The sequence below is a fragment of the Gopherus evgoodei genome, chromosome 6, assembly GCF_007399415.2.
Source record: "Gopherus evgoodei ecotype Sinaloan lineage chromosome 6, rGopEvg1_v1.p, whole genome shotgun sequence".
Classification (NCBI taxonomy): Eukaryota; Metazoa; Chordata; order Testudines; family Testudinidae; genus Gopherus; species Gopherus evgoodei.
In genome coordinates this window covers 15,189,508-15,214,576 of record NC_044327.1, presented here as the reverse complement: position 1 = coordinate 15,214,576, position 25,069 = coordinate 15,189,508, and the positions used below count along the sequence as shown (strand labels likewise).

At 40.6% G+C, this 25,069-nt stretch overlaps 1 protein-coding gene across 1 annotated transcript; it reads right to left on the bottom strand.

Annotated features, from left to right (window-relative positions):
* Nucleotides 1–213: 213 nt before the first annotated feature.
* INIP (INTS3 and NABP interacting protein) lies at nt 214–18,075 on the bottom strand. Its single transcript, XM_030566222.1, is given in 6 exon segments — nt 214–4,141; nt 4,144–4,189; nt 6,167–6,257; nt 8,176–8,278; nt 15,990–16,074; nt 17,982–18,075. Coding segments are annotated over 6 exon segments (381 nt in total). The 5' UTR covers nt 17,991–18,075; the 3' UTR covers nt 214–4,094.
* Nucleotides 18,076–25,069: the final 6,994 nt, after the last annotated feature.

The window sequence follows — 25,069 nt, the reverse complement described above, 5'->3', positions numbered from 1 at the left end:
GAAAAAAGGGAAGATTTGATTGAGCTGTGAGCATGGCAAACACAACTAGCTAAGAGAATTCAAGCTTAAGGCTGACATCGCCCTCTGACTCTGAGTCCCAAACGTTTTAGCACTGCAGCTCCCTTATAGTTATTGTAAAACTTGGTGGCTCCCCACAACCCCTTTTTTTTTAAAACCAGCTCGGGACACTAGATTCAACACACACACAGCGCAGATGGTTTTGTGACTTTATTCAACTAAATAGTTTAATTATATAATCCAATCTAATATGGGGTTTAAAAAATAAAATATGGATTTTTTTTTTGGTACTTAGAAACAGCATGCAATTTTAGTGAGGATGGGCCTGTTTCGAACTCCATCATGCAATGTTTAGTTGAATCTCTGACAGCACCAGCTGTAAGTCATTTTCAAAGTTCAAACAATTTCTGTTTAATTTTTTCACATTGCTGAAAACCCAGACTCTCAGAACTAACTGGAAGCAAACAGAAGCTGAGTTCTTCATAATCTCCTTTAACAGAAATCCTTAGTCTTCAGCATATGATCACTTGACAATTCTGAGATTTTTCTTGAGCTGAGATGCTTAAGGTTGCAATGGACTCAACTGCTACTGAGAACAGCCTTTAAATCCACTCGGTATCAACTTCAGCTGAACACCTCAGACCTACACTTAGCACTTGGTAAAAATCATTCCATTAAAAAGATAATCTGTACCTGTCTCTCCCTCACCGCCTTCCCCTATCTGCTGGTGCTACTAGCCCTGGGAGTCTCTCTTTGCTCTTCACTCCAGCAGGGGGTTTTCACCCAAAGAACTTCGTACTGAATGCCTCCCCCATTGGGGAGCCGCTCTGCTGAGGGCCCCCGGGACAGGACTATGAGAGCCAAATCTGGCTGAGCATAAACCTTACCTTGAACATTTTGTGTGAGTAGCAATTCTGCCCACTATATAAATGGCTCTTGTGAATGTCCAACTTTTTTTGTTAACAGCAGGGGAATTTTGTGCAGAAGTCACTCAGACATAATTTGTTTTTGTTTTGTTTTGTTTTTAAATGATGGATCACCTGACCAGACATTGGGACTGCTCCCTTTCCCCCCATTTTCACAGACACTGTAGCCTAGAGTCTGATCTATGGTATATCTTAAGTAACGCTACTGACTTACTGTCCATGTATACCCACGTGAAGTCAGAATCTGTCCTGGGCATACAGGTCGGCAACAGGTATTATAGCAATTTGATTAAAAGGGTTCTTGTGTAAATATCACTGTTCCATGTATGTTTAAATACAGAGATACATAATAGATGGAAAAACATGGCTTGGATGCATGAGCATAGTAATGGATATCAGCAGAAGTCTGACCACTAGATTTGCCTCATGTATAGAGGCACCTTATGAAGCCCAAGCAAGTGGTGTTGGTTGAGGTGATTACAATTGTTAATCATTTGAACATACAATTTCAGTAGGAGAGACTGCTGCTTAGATGACTGTACAGGTGATGTATGAATTAGTTTAATGGTGATTAATAGTGGAAAAGAAAAGGTAAGCGTGGTAAGACAAATTGAGGCATATGACACTAATTGCTAGACTCTGGTTTCACAGACAGAAGCTTCCACATACACTGTTTGTATCACTGACAGTTAATTATACCTAGATGTATTACCAAATCCCTTGCAATTACACAGAACAGTTATAAGCATTATAGCTGAAAAATACCCTTCCAGCTTCTCCACATTGGAAGTATTTTTAAAATTCTTCCACCTTTGAGCCTAGGTTCTCTTCCTCCTATTGCAAATTCTTCTGTAACTAGCTGAATGCGTTATCCCACCGTATGTTGGGCCTGAGCCCCAGCTAGTGTAAACAGGCGTAAGTCCATCTTCTTCACTGGACCTATGCTGATTTAGACAAGGTGAGGTTCTTGTTTGTTTTGGTGCTTGTACCACTTATAATCTGTAGCCTGTATGAGACCACTGAAAAGTTCTCTTTCAATTCTTTTCTATTGAGAAGCTGGTGGCTGGGACAGGTGAACCCTCCCCCTCCTCCACAAAACTCCACTCCTAACTATAAAGCTAAAATCCATCTCATTTTACATTTCTGAATCCTGGATATTTGGATCTGGTAGTTGCCATTTAAGTAAGATTCCACATTTTGACCATTTGTGGTGAAACATTTGATGTTCTCCACACAGAGATTTATGCATGTCAACTTTTTCAAAACACCCACAGCCATTTGGCTCATGTTGTAGAACAGGAGCTGGAAGTTTCCATTTGTAAAGTAAAGCAAGTTTTAAACATACAGAGTTACATAATAGCCATCACCAGGAATGGGGTGGGGTTGGGTGGGAAGGGGGTTATTCTTCCAAGTCTTACCCGCAAAATAAACCCCACATTTCAGTCACCAAAGTGAGATTCTGCTCATAGTAGATTGTGCAGCTAGTCAAAATATGACTGTACAGCTGAGTTCCACTGGGCTCCTGGAGCATGGCTTCACTTTGCTGGGACCTTCAATATGCTCACTGTTTGTGCTATGTTCCTTGGCTAGGCTCCTTCTTCATGGAGATAATGAAAAATGGTATTTTAGACACCAGATTCTTGTGACACGAATTCGAGATGCACTCGCTGCAAACTGTGCAGATCAGTGACTCTCCCTATTCTTTCTCATTCATGAAAACTGAAACTTTGAGATTTAAATCATCACCACTGGGGCACCTGAGTTAACCCCTCCCTGTGATGATAGAGCAGTTCTAAGCTATTGGTCCCAGCTCCCTGCACACTCACCTCTGCATCACTTATACTCAGATTACATTTTTGAAGTTTTCTTTATAACCACAATAGCTAGTGACTTACTTTTTTTTTTAAATGAAAGCTGAGATTTTGGAGAATAAAATAGGCACCTGTATAATGTATGGGAGAGTACCAGCAGATTCCAAGCCCGGATCTTTTTTTTTTTTTTTTAAACTCCTTGGCACCAATATCCCAGGGTTGGTCTACATGGGAAAACTGACCAGCAGAACGATGGCAGTATAACTATACCGATAAAGTTACACCAGTATTGTGCAAACTCTATTCCAAAATAAGTGTCTTTATTCCAGTATTATTCTGCTTCCAAAGTAACTTATCCAACCAATAGACTTTGTACGCCAAGCTTCAGCCTCGTACTGAAATGGGATGCCAGAATTGAAATGAGGCTGGAAAAGGATTTGCAGAGACAGAATCTAAACTTTGACTTGGGCAGCACAAACACACATTTTCAAAGGCACTGAAAGAACAAAAACCCTAAAAGCGTAACATTTGAATTCGAGGGCAGATCTTGAACTTTCATGGGTAACATTTTCAAAAGTGCCTAAGTAACTTATGGCATGGGACTTAAATGCTTGAGAATTTTACCCCATGTCACTAGAAAAGATGAAGATAATTGGACACAAACAAGATTATTTGTTCATAAGGTTAATAATTAGGTTTTATATACTCTAAAACTGACAATGGCACATAGTATCTCTAACTACCTGGGAAACCAGGATACTGTTACAAAAACTAAACATAAAAAACATTGGGGTGCACTAATAATGTTCCTGCACAGAGCGAATGAAAGTAATTGATCTATCTACTGAATCCATGTCTGTCTTAGGATAGACAATGACAACTTTGTCTGCTTTCATTAAGGTCAAGTACCGTACATAGATACTATGACAGATACTTTAGAAATGCAGATTAGAACAAGCGTCTCAAATTCTGGGTGGGGCATCCTTCCTTCCAACTGAATGAAAGAAGAGAGGAAATCAGAAAAATAAAATGTAGGAGTGATATGTCAGGTGAACAGTCTTACTCTGAGCTGACAAAAGAAATTAAGTAAAGAAGAATGCTGTCAGTTCCATAATAATCTACAGCACCTCTTCTCAGGAGAAGCCAACTCAACCATGGAAGAGAAGCATATGAATCCAGAATGAAACAGGCTTTTTTGAATAAAAAGGTCAAATATATAAAAAAATTTTTTTAAACTAGTTCACAATCTGTTTTCCAAATCATATAAAGTAGTTCTGAAAGATGGCAGCTTCAACAATGGACAACATATCCATCTCCTTCAGTCTGAGAATAACAGCCCTCATTCCGACTCTAGTCGAGGTAAGACAGGAAGAATAAGATTTCCAATGAAGAGTCTTGGGTTATGAAATATCCTGAAGAATGTGCATGTGCATGCTGGAAAGAAGAACACACTTGTTTAAACTCACTAACTTCATACACACACACCCCAGCTCCAAAATAATTCAGGGTTTAAACTTCATGTTTTGCATTTATTTTACATTTGTCTAAGCCTGCTCGTAAGCTTTGGTATCAACTTCCAAACAGATGAATTAGATAGTCTGCTTCTAATATCCCACTGGGATTCCAACTGGGGACCAACTCCAGCTCCCATTGATTTGGGACCTCTACTGGTTGTTGGACCCAAATGAGTCAAACCATATGCTAAGAACTGTGAGTATAGATCCCCACTCTTGATTGTGCTTATTGTGTATGTGATGTTTCACTCCATATTCTTTATGAAAATATGCTTATGAGATGAATGAATAAGTGAGATGTACCTTATGCAAGATGGGTTTTGCAAGACATCATTGGAAAGGTTATAATTTACTGAATGTGATTATTCCCATTTGTATGCCTGTATCATTTCTGTATCTGAAGTTAGGAATATGGACTATGTATCTGTATTTCAACTATGCTATTTTGAGTGATGCCCACTGCTAACACTTCAGGTACAACCATGGAAAAGCCAGACAGGGCTGATGGCCCATCAGTGAGGACAACGGACTGTGGTAAGGCTTGGCCTTCCTGTGGACGCTCCATACTGCCTCTGACTCATGGAGGCTTTGATCCTACAGAGTTAGGTGGTCTTGTCACCCTACACTAAACATTACCTGGGATGACTTGTAGCTTTCCACTGGAAGAGAAAGGGAGTCAAGTTTGGGAAACAAAGGATTCCCATCTTATGTAAATCCTATTTAACGGTGGGGAGGAAGGCAAATAAGACTCCTCCTCTCTATGGCCTGTCTGCACATGAAGAAAGACTGCTAAAGCCACCTGAAGGGAAGGCAGGGGGAGTCCAGTCAGACAGGGCTCCAGTCTGAAGGGAATATAACTGGAACTCAACCACAGAATCTTTGCAACTTGCCTAAATAACATTTAGGATGAGAATTTACATTTTGTAACCTTTCTTAAGTACATTGAGCTTAGCTTGTGTACTTTGCTTTATTTGGTCAGAGACGGAACAAAGCAGATTAATCTCTTATACTCACTTAAAATTCACCTTTTGTAGTTAAACTTATTGTCTTGTTTATAACATAACCCAGTTTGTGATTTCTAACTGGGTGGGCAAGGAGTTTGTGCATATCTCCCTCCATACTGAGGGAGGGGGAGAATTTCATAAAACCTCTGGGTTTGTGTACCTCTTAAAAGGAGTGGGGACCAGAGGGTTGGGGCAAGCCCCTAAAGCTGAATCTTTCCAGAGCAGATCTGTCTCTGTGCAGTCAGGCGTGACCCTGCCTGTGTGCATGGCTGGAAAAGGCTTGTGAGCCGAACCTAGCAAGGCCAAGTAAAGGGGACCCAGGCTGGCAGAACACTCTGACTCAGTGGTACCCCAGCAAATCAGGTGACACCCCAAAGGGCCCTAATCTGTCAGTGTACTTAAGTCAGAGCTATCTAAAAAGCCACAGGCACAGGCCGCCATGCGCATGTTTTCTTGCAGTACCAAGTGTTCCTATAAGGTCAGGTTAGTCAAAGCCCCAAGCCCCCTTGCTACTTCCCACTGCCAAAGTGCTGAGGCCAGAGATCTCTAACTTCTCTCCATCTCTGCTTTTTTTTATTGTGATGCCAGCTAGAATTTGCCTCAAGTTCATTTGTGTGCTAGCCTTTGGGAGGTTTTTAAATTGTTTTACAACATGTAATGGTGTAACAGCAATTTGGTAGTACAAACTAACTACTGATATTGTATCATGGAAATAAGGAATTGGAGGCTGCTGGGGGGGTTGGAATTTCATTTATGTTGCCAAATATAGAAAAATCTTTAAGAAACAAACCTTTCCAAGAATACTTTACCTAAGCTCTGTAGGTACAAGGTTGTTCTCTGCCTGGGTTAGAAAACAGAAATAAAACCAAATGAAGGAGGATCTGGCCACTCACCTGTAATGCTGCTTTTTGTTGTGCTGCTATGTGCTGCTGCTCAGCATGATCCCGGAAATCCTTATTAAGGGAAGATCTTGCAAGTGCAATGCTGTAATAAAGACGAGGCAGGTAGAATTGATCATCTGTAAGAAAAGCTGCATTTTTTGGTCATGTGGGGTCCAGGGTATAATGGATGCCAAGATTTCTATGGATTTGGGGTTTTGTTTTTAAATCCATAACTTGACACTTTGAATTTTTTTACATGCCAGTGACAAATGCAATAGCTGAACCATTTTGCTGATAATACCAAATACTGCCACGCTAACCCAGAAGCCTGACAGATTGGAGCCCGATTCTGATTTCACTTTTCTTGATGTAACTCCACTGATGTCAATCAAAATTCCGCTGGCATCATGCCAGGCGTTTGACATTCAGTTTCTTAACTATAGCTTTTGCCCTTTTCACCATTGCCACCCAGTGACTCTCCTAAAATAGTATTTGTGATGAAACAATGTATGTGATAAAACAATAGCACTAACCATGGGTCCATATTCTTCATGATGGGAAGATCAGATGTTGGCAGAATGGCTGCAGAACTCTGCATATAGGAAAAGGGTTTCCTATTGATACAGAACTCGATGAAAAGCCCTTTTTTTTTTGCTAAAGTGTTAATAAGCTATAGAATATAAAATAAGTGCTCACATCTAGGGCCAAATATTATTTTAGGTTTCAGTTTTAAAAAAGTAATTATTGAGACATGAGTCCAAACAAAACATTACCTTTTCCTTAAATTTTTTTTAATAGAGAGCCCAATCCAGCTCTTACTGATTTTGATGGGAGTCGGATAGGACCTGTAATGTCTAAAGTGCCAGATTTTTAAAAGAGCTCATCACCCAGCAGCTCCCATTAAGGACAATCAGAGTTGCTTCATGCTAAACACTTCTGAACTGGGGGGAAATCTCAAAGTAGTAGTAAAGAACATAAGAATGGTCTGACCCAGTAGGGGCAAAGGTCCATCCAGCCCAGTATCCTGTCTACTGACAGTGGCCAATGCCAGGTGCCCCAGAGGGAGTAAACCTAACAGGTAATAATCAAGTGATCTCTCTCCTGCCATCCATCTCCACCCTCTGACAAACAGAGCCTAGGGACACCATTCCTTACCCATCCTGGCTAATAGCCATTAATGGACTTAACCTTTATGAATTTATCTAGTTCTCTTTTAAACCCTGCTATAGTCCTAGCCTTCACAACCTCCTCAGGCAAGGAGTTCCACAAGTTGACTGTGCGCTGTGTGAAGAACTTCCTTTTGTTTTAAAACTGCTGTCCATTAATTTCATTTGGTGGCCCCAAGTTCTTATAATATGGGAACAAGTAAATAACTTTTCCTTATTCACTTCATCCACACCACTTGTGATTTTATATACTTCTATCATATCCCCCCTTAGTCTCCTCTTTTCCAAGCTGAAAAGTCCTAGCCTCTTTAATCTCTCCTCATATGGGACCCGTTCTAAACCCATAATCATTGTAGTTGCTCTCTTGTTAAGACCTATGTGAATACTTGGAGCTAAGTAGTGACCCTCTGAACAGAAGGATTTATAATAAAAACACTGAACTGTACTGCTTTAAAAAAATGGAATAGAATACTAATTTTCACTTATTTTATTAGGGAAAGATATTGTTTTGTTATCTAGATTTAAAAGGATATTTTGAAGCACAAAAGAAATACCACATTAGCTTAATAAATGAACATTTTCTGGGAGCATGCTCCTTTAAGAGGGCCTGCTTAGCAGTTGTGAAGCACCCCAGTTTTCTCTTTCTCTCATACACAAAGGGAAAGCATGTAGGTCAAGATTCAGAATCCAGAAACAAACACAATCATCATTCTTGCACTGGTTATTGGGGGCATGCAGCACACAACTCTTATGTATTTTGTTTAGATCTACAGATGATTACCTATAAGGAAAGAACACACTTGTACATCAAAGAAAATCAAATATTGTCCGAACAGGTATATGAACATAAAGTACCTGGCTCCAGGGTGATTCGTGGAAGACTGGTTTTGCATAAGTAATTTTCTCTTCTCCTTGTCTAGTTCTGCCAAGATTGCAACCCTATTTTTATTCTGAAAACCTGGTAAGAATCAGAAAAATATTAGATTTGCCTTTTTACATGGGGCACCTATAACCTTATGGAATTAAAGTCACTGCACAGTATGACATTATGATGAATATACTAATCTTCAAAGCTTTGCACCAATCTGAAAGGCTATTAATAAATAGGTTTTATTTTTCACTCTCATTTTACAACATGAAATGGCTTCCTAAAGATATCATACATATTAATATATTTTAAAATATATTAGCTATCATCTCTAGTTAGGTTTTGTTCAGGAACCAGTTTTACAGCTATAGCCAAGAGGTGTATCTGCTAAATATTTGGCTTTTTGATAGTGTCAGAGACTAATTTTATTTTATTTTTTAAAGTGAATGGACATACAATTGAAAGCATGACAAGAATGAATGAATGCATTCATAGGGCATTACTCTTTATACCGGAGTCAGGGAGAACTCTGGAACTATAATGAGAGTTTTGCTTGAATAATGAGTAAATGATAAGGTCCATTTGCTCTAAAATTAGACACGACAAAATTCTCCTTTCTGATATATCTAGTCCTATCTCAGACGCAAGTATTCTGCTTTCTCTACACCACCATAACCTCTCACTGAAGTCAGGGAGTTCTGGCATGACTGGTAATCAGAGTATTGCAGTTAAGTTCTACTGTATAGATCTAAAAAATTTTTTCCCTTACTTGGTTCATTGAATGTTCTTAGGGAGCAGAAAGGAATCTTTGGCGCAAGGGATGGTTTCAGGAGACAGAATGAGTAAGGAGGGAAACTGGGACACACTTAAAATGGCTGCCATCTTAAGGAGCCACTATTTGTGTATTTTATATCTCTTTTAAAAGACTTGTACCACTACAAATCTGCAATAAGGCTTGGTCCACCGCAAGGACCAACTGTCAAGAAACTTACTGCCTGTTACTCTGATTTCTCTCACTGCCTCATTCCTAAATCACAAAACACCGTCGAAAAAAAATAGCCCCACATTTAGGCTTCAGTGACCAATGCAAGATCAGTTGTCAAGAAAATGAGAAACCATCCATCACCCGAAGAACCTGAGGTTTTCAGTATAACATCTCTCTAGATGACTCAGTTGCCCCTGCTCTAAGACAGCTGAGCCTTGGGAGAGAAAAAACAGCTGTAATTTTGCACTCTGACTCAAATATTTGAGATACCAGTACCAACCCAAGGACATTTTAAGTACGTCTACATATTATACAAGGTCTGAGCTAAATCCAAAATGTCAACAGCGTATCTACTACAAGTAACACACTAGATCAGGTCAGTGGAATGGGGGTAGGCTTTGTATAGAGAACCACCCCCACTGCAATCTGACCTTTCTTAAATACATGGACCAAATGCATACTTGAAAATCAGAGCACCAGGTGGGGTAAATGAGGGACACCTTTTTAACTGGTATTTTTAGCTAAGATTTACATTATGCCGGTTATATAAATTCATGGAATCATAGGACTGGAAGGGATCTTGAGATGTTATCTAGTCCAGTCCCCTGCACTTATGGCAGGATTAAATACTAACTAGACCATCCCTGACAAGTGTTTGTCTAATGGCTCTTAAAAATCTCCAATGAGGGAGATTCCACAACCTCTCTCGGCAATTTATTTCAGTGCTTAACCACCCTGACAGTTAGGAAGTTTTTCCTATGTCCAACCTAAACCGCCCTTGCTGCAATTTAAGCCCATGGCTTCTTGTCCTACCTCAGAGGTTAAGAAGAACAATTCTTCTCCCTCCTCCTTGTAACAACCTTTTATGTACTCGCAAAAGTGTGATCATATCCTCTTGGTCTTCTCTTTTCCCAGACTGAACAAACACAATTTTTTCAATCTTCTCTCATAGGTCATGTTTTCTAGACTTTTAATCATTTCTGTTGCTCCTCTCTGGACTTTTTCCAATTTGTCCACATCTTTCCTGAAATGTGTGCCCAGAACTGGACACAATACTCCAGCTGAGGCCTGAGCAGAGCGGAAGAATTACTTCTCGTGTCTTGCTTACAAACACTCATGCTAATACATCCCAGAATGATGTGTTTTTTGTTGTTGTTTTTTGCAACAGTTTTACACTGTTAACTCATATTTAGCTTGTGATCCACTATGACCCCCAGATCCCTTTCTGTACTACTCCTTCCTAGGCAGTCATTTCCCATTTTGTATGGTGCAACTGATTGTTCCTTCCTAAATGGAGCACTTTGGCATTGTCCTTATCGAATTTCAGGCTATTTACTTCAGACCATTCTCCAGTTTGTCAAGATCATTTTGAATTTTAATCCTATCCTCCAAAGCACTTGCAACCCCTCCCAGCTTGGTATCACCCACACATTTTTAAGTGTACTATTATCTAAATCACAGATTAACAGAATGGGACCCAGAACTGATCCCTGCGGAATCCCACTTGTTATGCCCTTCGAGCACGACTGTGGACCACTGATAACTATTCTCTGCGAATGGTTTTTCAAACAGTTTTGCACCCCCAATTAATCGTGTTTTCATCATGAAACTGGTTGTGTGCCTCAATAATTTTAGAGATGTAGGATAAAATAAGCTATTTTAAACTGCAATGCAAATGTCTGAAAAGGATTATGAATTAAGTATGATTAGCACATACTTGCCACAGTGGAAGATAGTGTTATATACTGAAAACACTACAGGGGAACAGCAGGGATCTTTGTCCTACTACCTCGTCTATTTCCCCATCCCCAATACTACAGCGTAAAGTGATTGTTTGCTCTGAAACTATATAGTCAGGCACAGCAAAAAGGGAGGAATAAAGCATTGGCAAGGCTGCTGTCCATTAAGCAATTGATTCAGTAATTATAATTTTAACTGTAAGTATCTGATTAATAGTATTCATGTAATTGAAGGGTGTTCTGTGGGGGAAAAATACCCAAACATTTATATAAAATCACAGGAAAAAGGTCTTATTAGAGAGAAACTGGCATCTTTAGGTAAATTCATTCTTATCAGATCTGGCAATACTTAAGAGGAAGACAGCCTTGCTTAAAAGCACTTCATTAAAGACCAACTGAAGAAGCTACAGAAATCCCATGCTGCAATTATAATGTTTTTAATTCCTCTGTTCTGCCTTTATACAATTCCTATACCAAAATGTGGTTATACAAGAAGCATATTACCGCTGTCACTAAGGGCCTGATTTAAACATAAAAACGCAAAGGGCTTTAGACTAAGAATTCTTCTAATGAAGAACTTTCAGTTCACACCTTCACTAATTGAGTAGTTTCCTTTTAACAGCCTTATAATGTCTACACTTTACCAAAATTTAACCTCAGAACATCCCTGTTATGTAGATGGGCAAGCAGTATTATTCCTCTTTTGCTGACAGGGATGGTGAGATGTGGCCCAAGGCCACATAACAAGTCAATGGCAGAGCTGGCTCTAAAACTCAGGACAAGATATTTACAGCTCAAATCTGCCCTTTTAAAAGTTTGGCTTTTTTAACTTCAAGTGCCACGTTCTGTACTCAGTGGGTGAGCTGAAAACCTGCTTGCATCATTTTGATTTTTCACATGCAAAACAAATGTGGCACATACCCTGAATTACATGAGAATCCACTTCAGAGAAGCAAAAAGCACAGTTTACTGAAACTGATGCCATAGAGGGCTTAGCTTACACAAGGGGGGGAATTCCTGTTCATGGAATTCTGGACTTGGGGCACCAAAGCAAGAGAAGCAGCATGGATTTCTTTACAAACTATCTTCTGCTTCCCCAATGGCCTTTTCTTTTCCCAGAGTGAACGTGACCCCTACCCGAAGGATATTTTTACAAGAAAGTCTGAAACAATAAAGCAATGACCTATGAAGAGTCCCTCATAAGACTTTACCAGGCTTGAACACCAAGTTACAGATTGTATAAATGTGACTGATGGCCGAACTTGGCCCACAAAACCATGTTTCCCCTACTGATGAGGCTATGGCAATATGGGGCAGATGGGGGGAGAGGGGGAGGAACGGGACACTGGCTTTTAGAAGGTGAGGTTGAGATAGCAGGGTTGGCAGTTAGAAGAATCTTTTTACTTGTAATCTGAGCACATGTGAACTGGAAATCACTGAGAAACAATGAAACTCGTAATGCCACTTTGACCACTTTTCAGAAAAGAGCCACACCTTGAACCCAGATGTAGATACATACTATACAGCGTCTCAGAGCATTTAAAAATATACCACCACCACATTCCTTGTCCTTTCTGCTCAATTCAGAATACATTTCAAAGTAATTTCTCTATCAAAATACAAATCATCATCATCATCATCATCATCATAATGGCGATCTTCATTCTATGAGGCAATATCTGAAACAGCAGAATCCTAACAACTTATGCAACATATTTTGGGTTTCTAGGCAATGTGTAAGTAATTATTCCACCATTTTTCATATGTTAATTGCGACTACTGCAATCACAAAATACGAGATAGCAGACTATTACACAATTTTTGTGGTGATTTACAGTCTATGGTCTCACATATGTTCTGCAGCAGTTAAGCAAAATGAATATTAGTAACTCATTAAATTACACTTGAATTATTAAAGGATTATTAATGTTTTATCATGACTATGGCCGCATATACATATGAATATAATTTGTTCATTAGGTTATGGATGCAAAGTCCTCCAGGAATGTCAAATCTACTAATGCCCCTCAAGGGCGAGGTCTTGCGTTTGGATCTCTGAAGAGTTGTACAATTGCTAGATGACTCCCTCTTGATTACATCATTCAAAGCAAAAGTACAATTTTCTTCTTTACACTGAATTGTGGCTTAAATTGGATTAATGATTTGCCAGTTTCTTAAGACTGCACTTGGCTAACATACATTTTTAAACCAATCCCTGCACCCTCTATATGAGGCTTTGTCAGCATGAAAGAAAAAAATGTTTAACCAAAAATCAGTACTACTTAAAGTGAATAAATAGCTAGAAGACATACAAGAGTACCTAACAAAGGGAGAATAACAGCCATTGAAAATTACACTTTGGGCCAACATCAGTGCCCTCAGAAGTTTATCTTATGTTAAATTGCAGAGATCTGTTGTGCAGGTCAGCTGGCAGAATTAGCTCTGTGAGAGAAAAATAGGCAGCACGTATTTCTTCCATTTCTCTGAAGTGGGGCCTAGAGGAAGAGTACTTTCTCAAAACGTAACTATTGTGTTGCTACCATCACACTAATGCTTACAGGAAGGTCACATGTAGAATAAAACCTATGATGCTGTCACCCAAGACAGATGCCTTCTTTGTTCCCAGCTTTGTGCATGAGTATATCAGCAGCAGCAGCACCAGTCCTAATAATACATGTAACAAATGGTTAAGAATGTATTACCATTTATTGCCAAGCACTCAGTTTACTTCTTGCTTTAAAAGCTTATTTCAAAGCCACCGTGGTCTGTAAACACTTCCTAAAGACACTGTACACCACACTAAAAGCTTTTCCTTTTCTTTATTAGAGGAAATTTATAAGGCTCCATGATATAAAAGCCACAAAGTAAGGCTTTTATTCAGAGTCCTATTGGCTTTTCAGTCCTCCTACATATCTCATCTTTGGAACTCTAATGAAGGAGTATTTTGTCATGTGTTCCAATGAAACTAAAATAAACCTGTTTAGCAAAACCTAACATTTATAGTTTGAGTTCACAGCTGTAAGGACATGGAGTTACACTGCTGATAAAATAATTTTTAAAAGTTTGCTCAATTGCTTGAAGCAAAAATATACAAGATGCTGTTTACTATATAACAAGTGTGTGTGTGTATGTTTCTTTTGGTAAGTCTGAATAAGTTACCTGTTCAAAAATTAAGCAGAATTGGGTGTGAAGTGAAGTCTTTAACCTTATACTTTTAATTAAGAAGCAACGCATCAAAGAATAAATTCCCTGAATAGCGTCAATATTTGTCCTATACTGCAAGCCTGATAACAACAAGCCAGGCATGAGCCAAGTGTGTCTATCAGTCTGCACCTAGGCTAGTCCTCTTGGCCAGGCAGAACTAGGAGATCATTGCTGAACCCTTCTGACATCCGATTTCTTCTTTTTGTCTTAGAGTCCTGTTCTTTTGCCCATTACCTTTTGGTTCTTTAAAGAGTTACGAGGCTTTTTGAATGCTTTTGTTTATAATATTTATACTATAAAATAAATATTCAGCCCCTTGAGTGATTCTTAAGGGAGTACTTGAGCAATAAAATTAAATAATTGCAGTTTTCCTTTCTAAGCTATAAGCTACCTAAACTTTAGGGGAGGAGGAAGAAGAAATAATCACGTGAGTCAGACTTGTAAATTGGTATTCAAATCTTGGGAGGTGAAGCTCTAAATTCAGCACTGGAATATTTGTTAGTCTCTGTAATGATGGAGTTAAACTGATTTTTTACAGCCAAAAACAAGGTTTATTATGTATTTACAAGTTTGATGTTAAGGCCAAATCCTACAAAAGTATGCCCATGCTGAATCCCATTTGAAGTCAATGGGACTATCCTTCCATCTTTTTTGCAAAATTCTACAAAGCTTTTTATAAGTACTTTCTTTTGCAGATCAGCACATCTGCCCCCCCCCCGCCCCATTCCCAAATCCATCTATTTGATACAACAATCTCTTTCCTTCATGTCCAATATTGGTCTGGGCTTATAAACAAGTCCTATGTTCCACTTCAGAGGTGGCTGTACTTCAGTGGCAGGTGAAGCAACTTCTGTATTTAAAAGTCTGGTATTGCAATGGGGCTACTCTCCCACATAAGTGTTTGCATTTGGGTGTACAGTTACTTGTGTGCTAGTGTTAACCACGTTTAGGGGCACAGACCACTACCTTGGAAGACATTCAGTGCAGGGGGCTGCTCATGGACTCTACCCACACAGGACAACTTGGAATTGGGGCCATACTTTGTAAACCACATTGGGATCACTGTGTTCAACAAACCAGTATTTCTCAATAACCAAGCACACTATTTTTTGTCTCCTGTTGCTGTTCTTTTATTTCAATCTTTGCCATGGTAATATGTTAAAATAAGCCAGATTTTCCATTGAGTTCTTTGGTTATTAAATTTGCACTTAGACAAATTTAAATATACAACAATTGTCATAATATAAACAAGCTTTATAAAATAGTTAGCATTACTTTGTTTTGTGTTTCTTTGTGGTCTCAAGCTCTTGTTATCTATTCTTGATGGCTAATATCTCTTCTCATCTTTTGTTCTCACTCGCATAACTGTGCCTCTTTGGACCTTCAGTATGCTCCCAGATGCACAGCTTGGCAACCAAGAGCCAAATTCAGTGTACAAGAGAATAGCAAAATAACTGGAACTTAAAAAAAAAAAAAAAACTACATCACTGTAAAGTCTCATTTGTTTTCTTTGGGATTTGAGTTTAAAGAGACATGCACTAACTCTGTGCTCCCAGTATAATTAGTAGTTTTGTATTTCTCTTACCCCTTTTCCCACCCTTAAAAAAGTTAAAACAAAAAAGGGAATCTAGTCCTATTGAAATCTTGCTTGTTTTCTGATCTACAATCTTGGAAATGGGATTCCTGCCTCAAAAATTGTTTCCCCTTAAGTTATACTTATAGGATGAAATCCTGGTCCCAATGACTTCAATGGGACCAGAACGTCACCTCTAATTTTTCTCCTTAAACACACCTGAACAATGAATGAATACAACGAAAGCAAAGTGTCTGCAGTTCAACAGATATCAACAAGAATACCTAGTTTAAAAATTACCTTGACTTGGAGGGTTTGCTGCCATCTTGCTACTTTCAGTAGTAATTACCCAATTGCCATTTGGAACTCTCAACTTAATGCAAATCTGCAAAAATGGACAAAACATAAAATATTAACATTCTCTGAAATTAAATCCTAGCTCTCATTCAATGTGGGTTATGAAAGAGACCGTACTTTTAGCACCTGTTACAATGTGTCACTCTGATTCAATGTAACAGTTGATCAGATTGTTGAATTCCCTATTATTGTATTGTTGGCTGAGTGTTATTTTGAAATCTGAGTTTTTACAAGACAGTCTTTTGTGACAGGAACCAACAGCGTTTAATATTTGTTTCTCCCACTCCTGTCTTCTACAGGGTTTACACCAAGAACATATTTAGGTTTATTAAATGGGACATTAAGTTTCACTTATATACTTTTCTATCATTAACTCATCTAGAAAGATTCCAAAGTGTTATTAGCTAGACAATTAAGTTCCTAATCAACGCATCATCTCCCTAAGAGAGCCAGAACCACTTTCTGACTCAGTCATGAGAGACTTGATTTTGCTCCCAATGAGTTCCGTTATGAGACTTGCATAGACTTCAGGATCTGATCCATACTTTAAAATCTGCTGCAGTACCTTAGTTGCATGCAGAAATTAATTTAAGAACTTGTACTGTGCAATTTTTTATTGTATGTTATTTATATAGCACCAAAACCCTATTACACACACTTTATGATTTATTATTTATATGAGGCCATCCAGGCAACACAATATGCACTGATCTCTCTCTCTCTCTCTCATACAGAAAATCCCTACCCTAAAACATTTTATTATTTAAGGTGCTGATTCTTCAAACCCTTATTACTGGGTTTAATGCTTATTACCTGTAAGGTAACAACAAGGTACTAAGGCTACACCTGGCAGTAAGTATTTGAAACAGCAGAACCTAAGGCTTTATTCCCTTAGACTTTATTCCCCAACATTGATGCCACTGGTGCAGGTCCACCAAGGAGGCAACAGTGGGACTGCTAGCACAGACTTAGGGCTTGATCCGTGTTGTCTAATCCTGCTCAGAGCAGGATTAGCTGCAATGGTAAGTGAAGTGACAAGGACTCACCAGTCACCTGATCTCACTGGTTGGTGCCAGTGATGGTAGCAACAGTGGGTTGTTTTAGGTAGAAATATTAATGGCAAGAATGGCAAAGGGAAGGTAAATACAGAGGGGTGGGGAGAGGAGCAGGTCAACCTGTGGCAGTAAGATCAGGTGGTTGCTTTGCTTCTCAGGGAGTGTAGCCAGAGCAGTGTAGGCTTGTTCTGGTGTGGTGTGGTGTGGTTCACAGGGGAGCCTCCAGTATCGAGAGGGACTCGGGAAGGAGACAGGAGGTGGGGGCTGCAGGTGTAGGAGGGATTGAGGAAATGGGGCAGACCAGGCCTGGAGATGTCAGGGCAGGTCCACAGAGGCTCCCTCCTCCTGACACAGCACCCCCCACTGGCTGCCAGAGAACCAGGCCGGGGCTCATGTCCAAACGGTCCCGGTGGGCCCGGGAGCCAGGAGTGCTCGTGGCCCAGATCCCGCCAGCAGCCTGGGCACACCCAGGCCGTGGAAGGCCAGTGAGTTGAGGGGCACCTACCCCCAGGGCCAGCCACCGCCCGCCCCAACCCATCGCTGAGTCTCACCCACCCGCACTGACACTGCTTAAGCCCCCGCCCCCCCACGCAGGCTGGACTCTTCCCTCCCCCCCGCGGTAGGCTTGGACTCTTCCCCTCCACCCCTCAGCTCCACATCACCCTGCTCTACCCCGGTCCTTGCTTCAGGGATGGACTCTTCTCTCCTCCCCTCCCGGGCTGCAGGCTTGGACTCTTCCTTCTCCCCCCCCCCCCCATCTGCCTCACGCCCCTCAAGGTCGCGCGCAAGGTTAGACTGTTCCCGCCCGCAGAGCTGGGCTCTTCCCCCTCCCTCCGCTGCACGGTTGGACTCCCCCAAAGCAGATGAACTCACCCCACACCCCGCTCATGACGCAAAGCACGGGCGACACTCACGCCCAGCCTCCGTTTTGTTCCCCGGGCGATACTGAAACACGTCACCGCTTCCGTGGGCGGAATCAAGCTTGGTTTGACGGGCAGCCTTTGGTGGCCAATCACCTTCAAGGCGTTCAAGCGGCGAGTCCGTTGCGCAGCGCCACCTTCCGAGCGTGCGGCGAGCTGGAGGGCGGGAGAGAGGGGTGGGTGGGGGCCTGTGTCTTGGCAACAGGAAGGGGGCGGAGCGACCGTGCTACGCCGTATCAGTGGCCGGGCTGCGCTTGACTCGAACAACCTCGGCCGCTAATAGGGCGCAGCGGACCGGGGCGGCTCCCCAACCTGGGGTAGTGGAGGGAGGGAGGGAGGGAGGGGGAGCTGGCTACGGAGGCTGGGGGGCATCTTGCAGTGGGGGACCTGGCAGTAGAGCCTCGGGGCCCCCTGGGGTGGGGGACCTGGCAGTAGAGCCTTGGGGCCCCCTGGGGTGGGGGACCTGGCCACAGAGCCTTGGGGGGCACCCTGGGGCGGGGGACCCGGCCACAGAGCCTTGGGGGGCACCCTGGGCGGGGGACCTGGCCACAGAGCCTTGGGGGGCACCCTGGGCGGGGGACCTGGCCACAGAGCCTTGGGGGGCACCCTGGGGCGGGGGGACCTGGCCACAGAGCCTGGGGGCACCCTGCAGTGGGGACCTGGCCATAGAGCCTGAGGGGCACCGTGGGGTCGGGGGGGAGTCAAGTCACAGTGGGAGGCAGCTGCTAGGGGAGGTCCCAGGCAGAGGCACATCAGGGCACGAGTGAGAGTGGCCTCTGACCTGAGGGCAGCTCCCTTTCTCTCCTTAGCTTGCGGGAGCTGCACCTAGTTTTGAAAATCCAGGCCCCTGATTTCCTTTTAAGTTATGTCTTTGATTTTATTGACCCTACGTTAAACCCCTTTTAATCCTTACGCTCCCCCTGTTTAATCTAACGTTCTTGATGCTGTCAGAACATTTAGAATACAGATTTTTCCTGTAACTGAAAACAAAATGTAAGGCGTTAGAGCCCTGGTCCTGCAATGTGCTTTGTGTGGTTCTGTGCCAGTGTGAACCCACAGAATGTGGGGTGCTATGCAGCGTCCCAGGACAGACAAACGGCAGAACTACAGCCATTATGAATCATTGTTTAAAGGTATTGCAGTGATTTCATAAATTCAAACAGACTGCAAGTGGCTTGTTGTCTGATTGCTTGTTTTTCCTAGAAGGTCTTGAAGTGAAATAGATAGTACTGTGATTTTGCAAATAATAATGCAAGCCCCAGAAAAATATATAGAGGAACATACATTCAGGGGCTACAACACTAGACCCTGATCTAGCACAGTAGTTGAGCATGTGCTTAATTGTAAAGTGATTTTCCTTACTGAAGTCAATGGGACTCCTGCTTAAATCCTTTGCTGGATTGAGGCTTTATTTAATGTTTAGAACCAGAGAATAGCTTACTTAGAGGAGGGTGAGTGTTTTCCTGGCTTACACTTATGCATGTTTATTTTTTTAAAATATGGCACTACAGAGTGTGACACTGGCAGATTAGGTGCCAGCTCTTGCCAAGGCTTTAGGCCTCAGTCAAGCACTGACAAATTCATTGCTGAAAACCAATCCAGCTCACCTGAGTGTTAAGGTGGGTATTGGACTTATAATAATGAGTTTAGACTTTATGAACTGCTTGTAAATGGCTACATCTGTTAATCCTATGTATAATACCATAGCCTGTGCTATAAGATAGTACTTGAGTGTGGCTATATAGCTGTAAATGTTTGTTCTGATCTATGTATCTTACCAAACGAGAAAACATACCCACTGTAAAATGCTAAATTGCCTAAGAAAGGTATCACTCTTCTTGCCTGTCAAGAAGGACTATCAAAACTAAATGGGCCATTGTGAAACATCACAATACAAAGACTTTACTAACTGCCATGCACAGATTATGTTCAAAAGGGCTTCTCCCATCTTAAATTAATTCTGAAAGAAGGAAATAAAGTAGCTGACTTGAAAACTGTTCATCTCTTTGCTGTTTGCACTCTCACAGGGCTGGAGCTAGGAAACAGAAGGAGGGATTCCCTGGAATCAGCTGGTTTAGCCATAAAAGATATTCAGAGATGACAGATTACTACCACTCTGTCATCTTTGGAACCACAGAATGTAACTCATTTGTGTGTATATGTTTGCCTGCTTTAACCTGTAATAATTTTCTAATTTCTTTTTCCTAGTTAAAAAATCCTTAGCTAGTTTCCTATAGGATTGTCTACAAGCGTTGTCTTTGGTATGAGATCTGATGTACAAATTGTCCTGGGGTAAGTGAGTGGTCTCTTGGGACTGGAAGCAACCTGAATCTTTTGTGATCATTGGTGTATGGCAATCGGCTATTGCTAAGTCCAGCTCGCCAGGGTGGCAAGATAGACTGAAATGCCCAAGGGGACAGTGTGTGACTCCATGGTAAGACTTTTATAGTGTTTCAGGAATTCACATTTGTACTAGGTTGGTGAAATCTAATTATAGACTTATACAAGCTGTATGGGTGTCTGCCCTGCCTTTTTGACAGTCTGCTCTGAGGTTGGCATGCGTGGTTGTGACCAACTCCAGGCAGCGTGATACAGAGCTTAAAACATTAAAAAGATTTTGAATGGTTTACATGTGACACACCAATATGAATACAGGAATAATTTATGGCAAAGTGCAAAGATCACAGATTCTGAGGGTATTTGGGGCATGCTGCCTCATAGCTAATTTTAAATGGAAAAAAATGTGGTCAAGAATTGAACAGACCTGTTTAATTTTTAATGATGGCCATGGATTCTAGAAAGACTATCTTGCATGAATTCCAGAAGAGTTTGTATATCCATGTTGTAAATCATTTTTTTAATTTTTATTTATGAGCACCAAGTGACCGCATTGCAGATAAGCACCATCCTTTGGTGGGAGATTAATACTAACCTGAAGAACAATCATCCCATCATCTACAGATTAATTGTTACCTTATTTGGTACCTAAAATACTTTAAACCCATCAAATCAAAATCAGTAATACTGTTATTTGAAGGTGGTTCCTTTATACGTGTAAGTTTGCTCACCTAATAAAACCTCTCAAGAACAAATAATCCGCTGCTAAAATATAAATAAATATTTTACCCTTAGGCTGCAACAGGTGTGGAGGGGGGAGTTAAATTAGCAAACCAAAAATAGAAGGTTTATATATTCAAATCTCTTTTTCAGGCTGATACCACATAGACTCTATTTAAGTTTTCAACTCCATTTTTTTAAAGCAGCAGCACGCTTTTTCATGAAGTAAGGGAATTTATGCAAATCAAGTGGAAAATATAAGTACAGAAAATGTTACAGGGTAATAATGGCAAGTGTCAGATCAAAGGCTCTGACCAGCCAAAGACTGGAGTTTATTACTGGCAGTCAAATCTTGTAATATTGAGGTTTTAGGAATCAGGTGATCTGAGTCAATTTATATGACAGACATCTTAAGAGTTTTACAAAAATGAGAGACTGTGTTTACAAACTATTTTATCTTACATCTTTCTCATTTGAGTGATTTTTAATGTATTAACCAGTGAGCTAGATGGCCCATGGCAACATCCAGAGATTTAAAAAAAGGAAAAAATGTTAAAACCTTTTTGTATGTTCATACCGTCTTGACTTGAACAGGTGTTTTGCTCTGGTTCACAGGACAGCTAGCATATCATTTGCACATTGTTGCTAAGGCAATCACGTGTATACCTGAAGCTTTGCCTGTTTGCTGAATGTGGTGCCTATAATAGAGGCAGTTTATGCGTGATGGCATAAGCAAATTCAACTCATGTGCAAATGCAACAGTAAAATTGTGCAATTAGGTGAAATAGAAAAAGTCTGATACATATGCAGGAATTAAAGCTGTGCGAGTCTAGAAATTCTCAGAAAGAAGTTCCAGGACTTTTTATTAGGTAGGAAACAATTCTGCATGTTGCTGCGTGCCTCAACCAAAATGCTAGTGTCAACACCCAGTCTGAATAGCATGTTGATGCTCAATACCTGTCTACATTAAGTGTTTACAAGACTCTAGTTTTACGGTAGTATCTGAGTATCTCACAATCTTTTATTATGTTTACTCTTACAGCACACCTGTGATGTAGGAAAGTGCTGTTATCCCTCTTTTACAGATGGGGAACTGAGGCTCAGAGAGATTGTGACTTGCTCAAGGTAACAGGGAACTGAACCTGATTATTGTACCCAACACTGTAGCATTTTTCCTTTCTATTGTTTGTTAGTGCTCATTACCTTGATGGATCAGGCACCAAACTGGAACAGTGGCCGTTTGGCCCTTGTCCACTTGCCAATTTTACTTAAGATGGAGGTTTCCTTGCTATCTATGCTATTCTTTTGTACAGTATTTTCCTATACTTACTATAGGAAATACCTGGAATATATCAAATACTGAGATTATCTAATTGCAAATACTTATTTAAGTAAGGTATATGGCAAGTTTTCAAGGTCCACCACTATAACCAGCTATAGAAAACAGTGAAAATCTACATATTTCTGGTGCACAAATATCCTGTCAATAATAAAAATAAGTGACTATTTTACATTGGGATGGACTGGACTGCATTTTGTTTTGAAATAAATTTAATTCAAAGTGTCATGTGCGTTCGGCCTCAGTAAGAGGAGGAGAATACTGTATCCTATTAACCAAGGATGCCCTCTGCCAGTGACGTTTGTACATGCTTTTCAAAACTTCAATAAGGTTTAAAACTGGACAAGTTCCCCACTATCAATTCATAACTTTTAGGTTTGTAGTTAGATTATGCAACCAAAATCAACACGTGAACAGCAAATAAACATCTGGCAAACTTAGAGCTGCCTTGCTGTTTGTTTTAGGACAGTTTAAAAGTTATGCTAATAACGTTCTACTGTTGAAAGTAAATGGCTGACATTACAATGGATTTCTGTTGTTTTCAGCTCTTTTCTATGACTATCTAAATGCTGTTAAAGTCAATGGAAAAAGCTCCCGTTAGCTGGGGAGCTGGATCAGTCCCTAAGGCAACAAGCTGACAATTTTTATGCTCCTCTCCCTTGCGCATCAGGGAGGGGAACAAAATTGCATTAGTGATTGTTCAAATGCAGTGGCATTCAGAGGGGAATGGTGGCTACTTGGCATGTCTCTTCCATGCTCTTCTGTGTAACTACTGACAGCTCCCCTGTGCCACCAAGATACGATGGAGTTCAGTGCATACCCAGAGGCAGATGCAGAGGCTTTTCCCGGATTTCACCTGCAGTGTCATGTCCCATAGGAAAGAATTATACTGTAGCAAACTGGCAGCGTAAATTGATGCTGAAAGTTTAAACATGAACTACTCCTGCAAATTTCATATGTGCACAGAGGGGTCAAGGGACAACCTAGATGGGAGAGCAACTGAAAGGCAAACAAAGGGACAGATATTATTCATGGCTGTAATGATATCTCTGTGGTTTGGCCCACATACTTCCAGCCACTGTGTGTCACACATTTTCAGGGCAAGGACTGCCCTCCTCTCCTTTCCTCTTCTAAACGAGTGTTGTTTTAGCAATTTGTCATCTCCTCCCTCATTTGTCAGTTTGCAATAGTTTGCTTTTCCTGGGGCTATCAGGTCCTCACTTGTACTTTTGATTATTATGTTACTCTGTTACCTATACTCAGTGATCTAGATCAGAGTATATTTTGGTTTTTCAATAAAGGTAATGAACATCACCTACAATTGTAGCACTGAGTATCTGGTTTGAAAGAAGACCCTATGGCTGCAGTTAAAATTATCCTGCAGCATTAAAAATATTTCTGTTATCACTGACTCATGTGATGTATCAGCATTAAAGATTGCTTCAAAAATATTGTTTAGGTGAAATGTTAATACTTGATTCTTAAAGATTTTGTGTTGATATTTGTCATGTTTCATGCAACTGATAGGTTATATTTTAACCATATTGTGATAATCCTATTTTTTCTAATTTTCTATAACTTTTACAAAAATTCATGACAAAATCTTAAGTTAGAAATGTCTTGAAACTCACCTAACCAATCTGACCATGTTTCTGCCCATCTGCTCTAGCTATCTATTTGTTAAAGCTCCTGTCACCATAGTATTGAACATAAATACAATGCTCAAAGCTCATGAGATACAGCCTTTCAGGGTGAGTTTGGCCAGCAGCATAAACATGTTACCCACTAAGGCTGCTGTGGCTGGAGGAAGTTTACATCAACAATTTACAGATTGCTTGGCATATGTGTAAATGGTATACATGATGGCTCACTGGGCTGTAAAGGCTTAGCAGGAGTTTGGGATGGATCCATTACTCATGAGTGATAATTCAGTGAGTTATAGAGGTCACTGCAATACACCCTCTTGTATTCTGTATTTGCCATGTGTATTACAAAACAAACAAACTATTCTGGGAATGTTTTAGTGAGTTAAACATTTTATTAAAGATATTTTCTATCCCTTTGCCTGTAAAGCCAGATGCCTTAGTTACCATGAATCCAACTGTGCAAGTTAAGGCACATAATCAATTTATTCTTGCTTGACTGCATTTTATTACAACCTTCCATAATTTTTCACATGCTTATTAGCGTCACACAAGTGCATGTATTACCCCACAGCTTTAAAGGCTTGAGCCCGGCAAAGATTCACAAACAATACTACATGCTTAACTTTATATGTACATCACTAGCCCCACTGACTTCAATGGGACTTCTCCCATGTATAAAGTTAAGCGTATATGTCAGTCTTTTTAGTAGGGGCGGGGGGGGGGGGGAAACCTTATCCTGCAGCTCTGCAGGACAAGAAACAGGAGCTGCATGCTGTTGGGAAGGAGCTATTCTGTCCTTCCAAAAGGGACACATGAAGTCATTGTACCTTATATCATGAGTCATTATGTACTTCATGATAATTTTATACATGCATATACACGTGTGTGTAAAATACCTACATAGATACTATGCCTCTCTGCAAATAGAACAATAAGAAAAATGAAGACTAAGGAAGCAGATAAGGGAGAGTGTCAAGGGAGGAGCATCAAAAAGAGGGGAGAGATT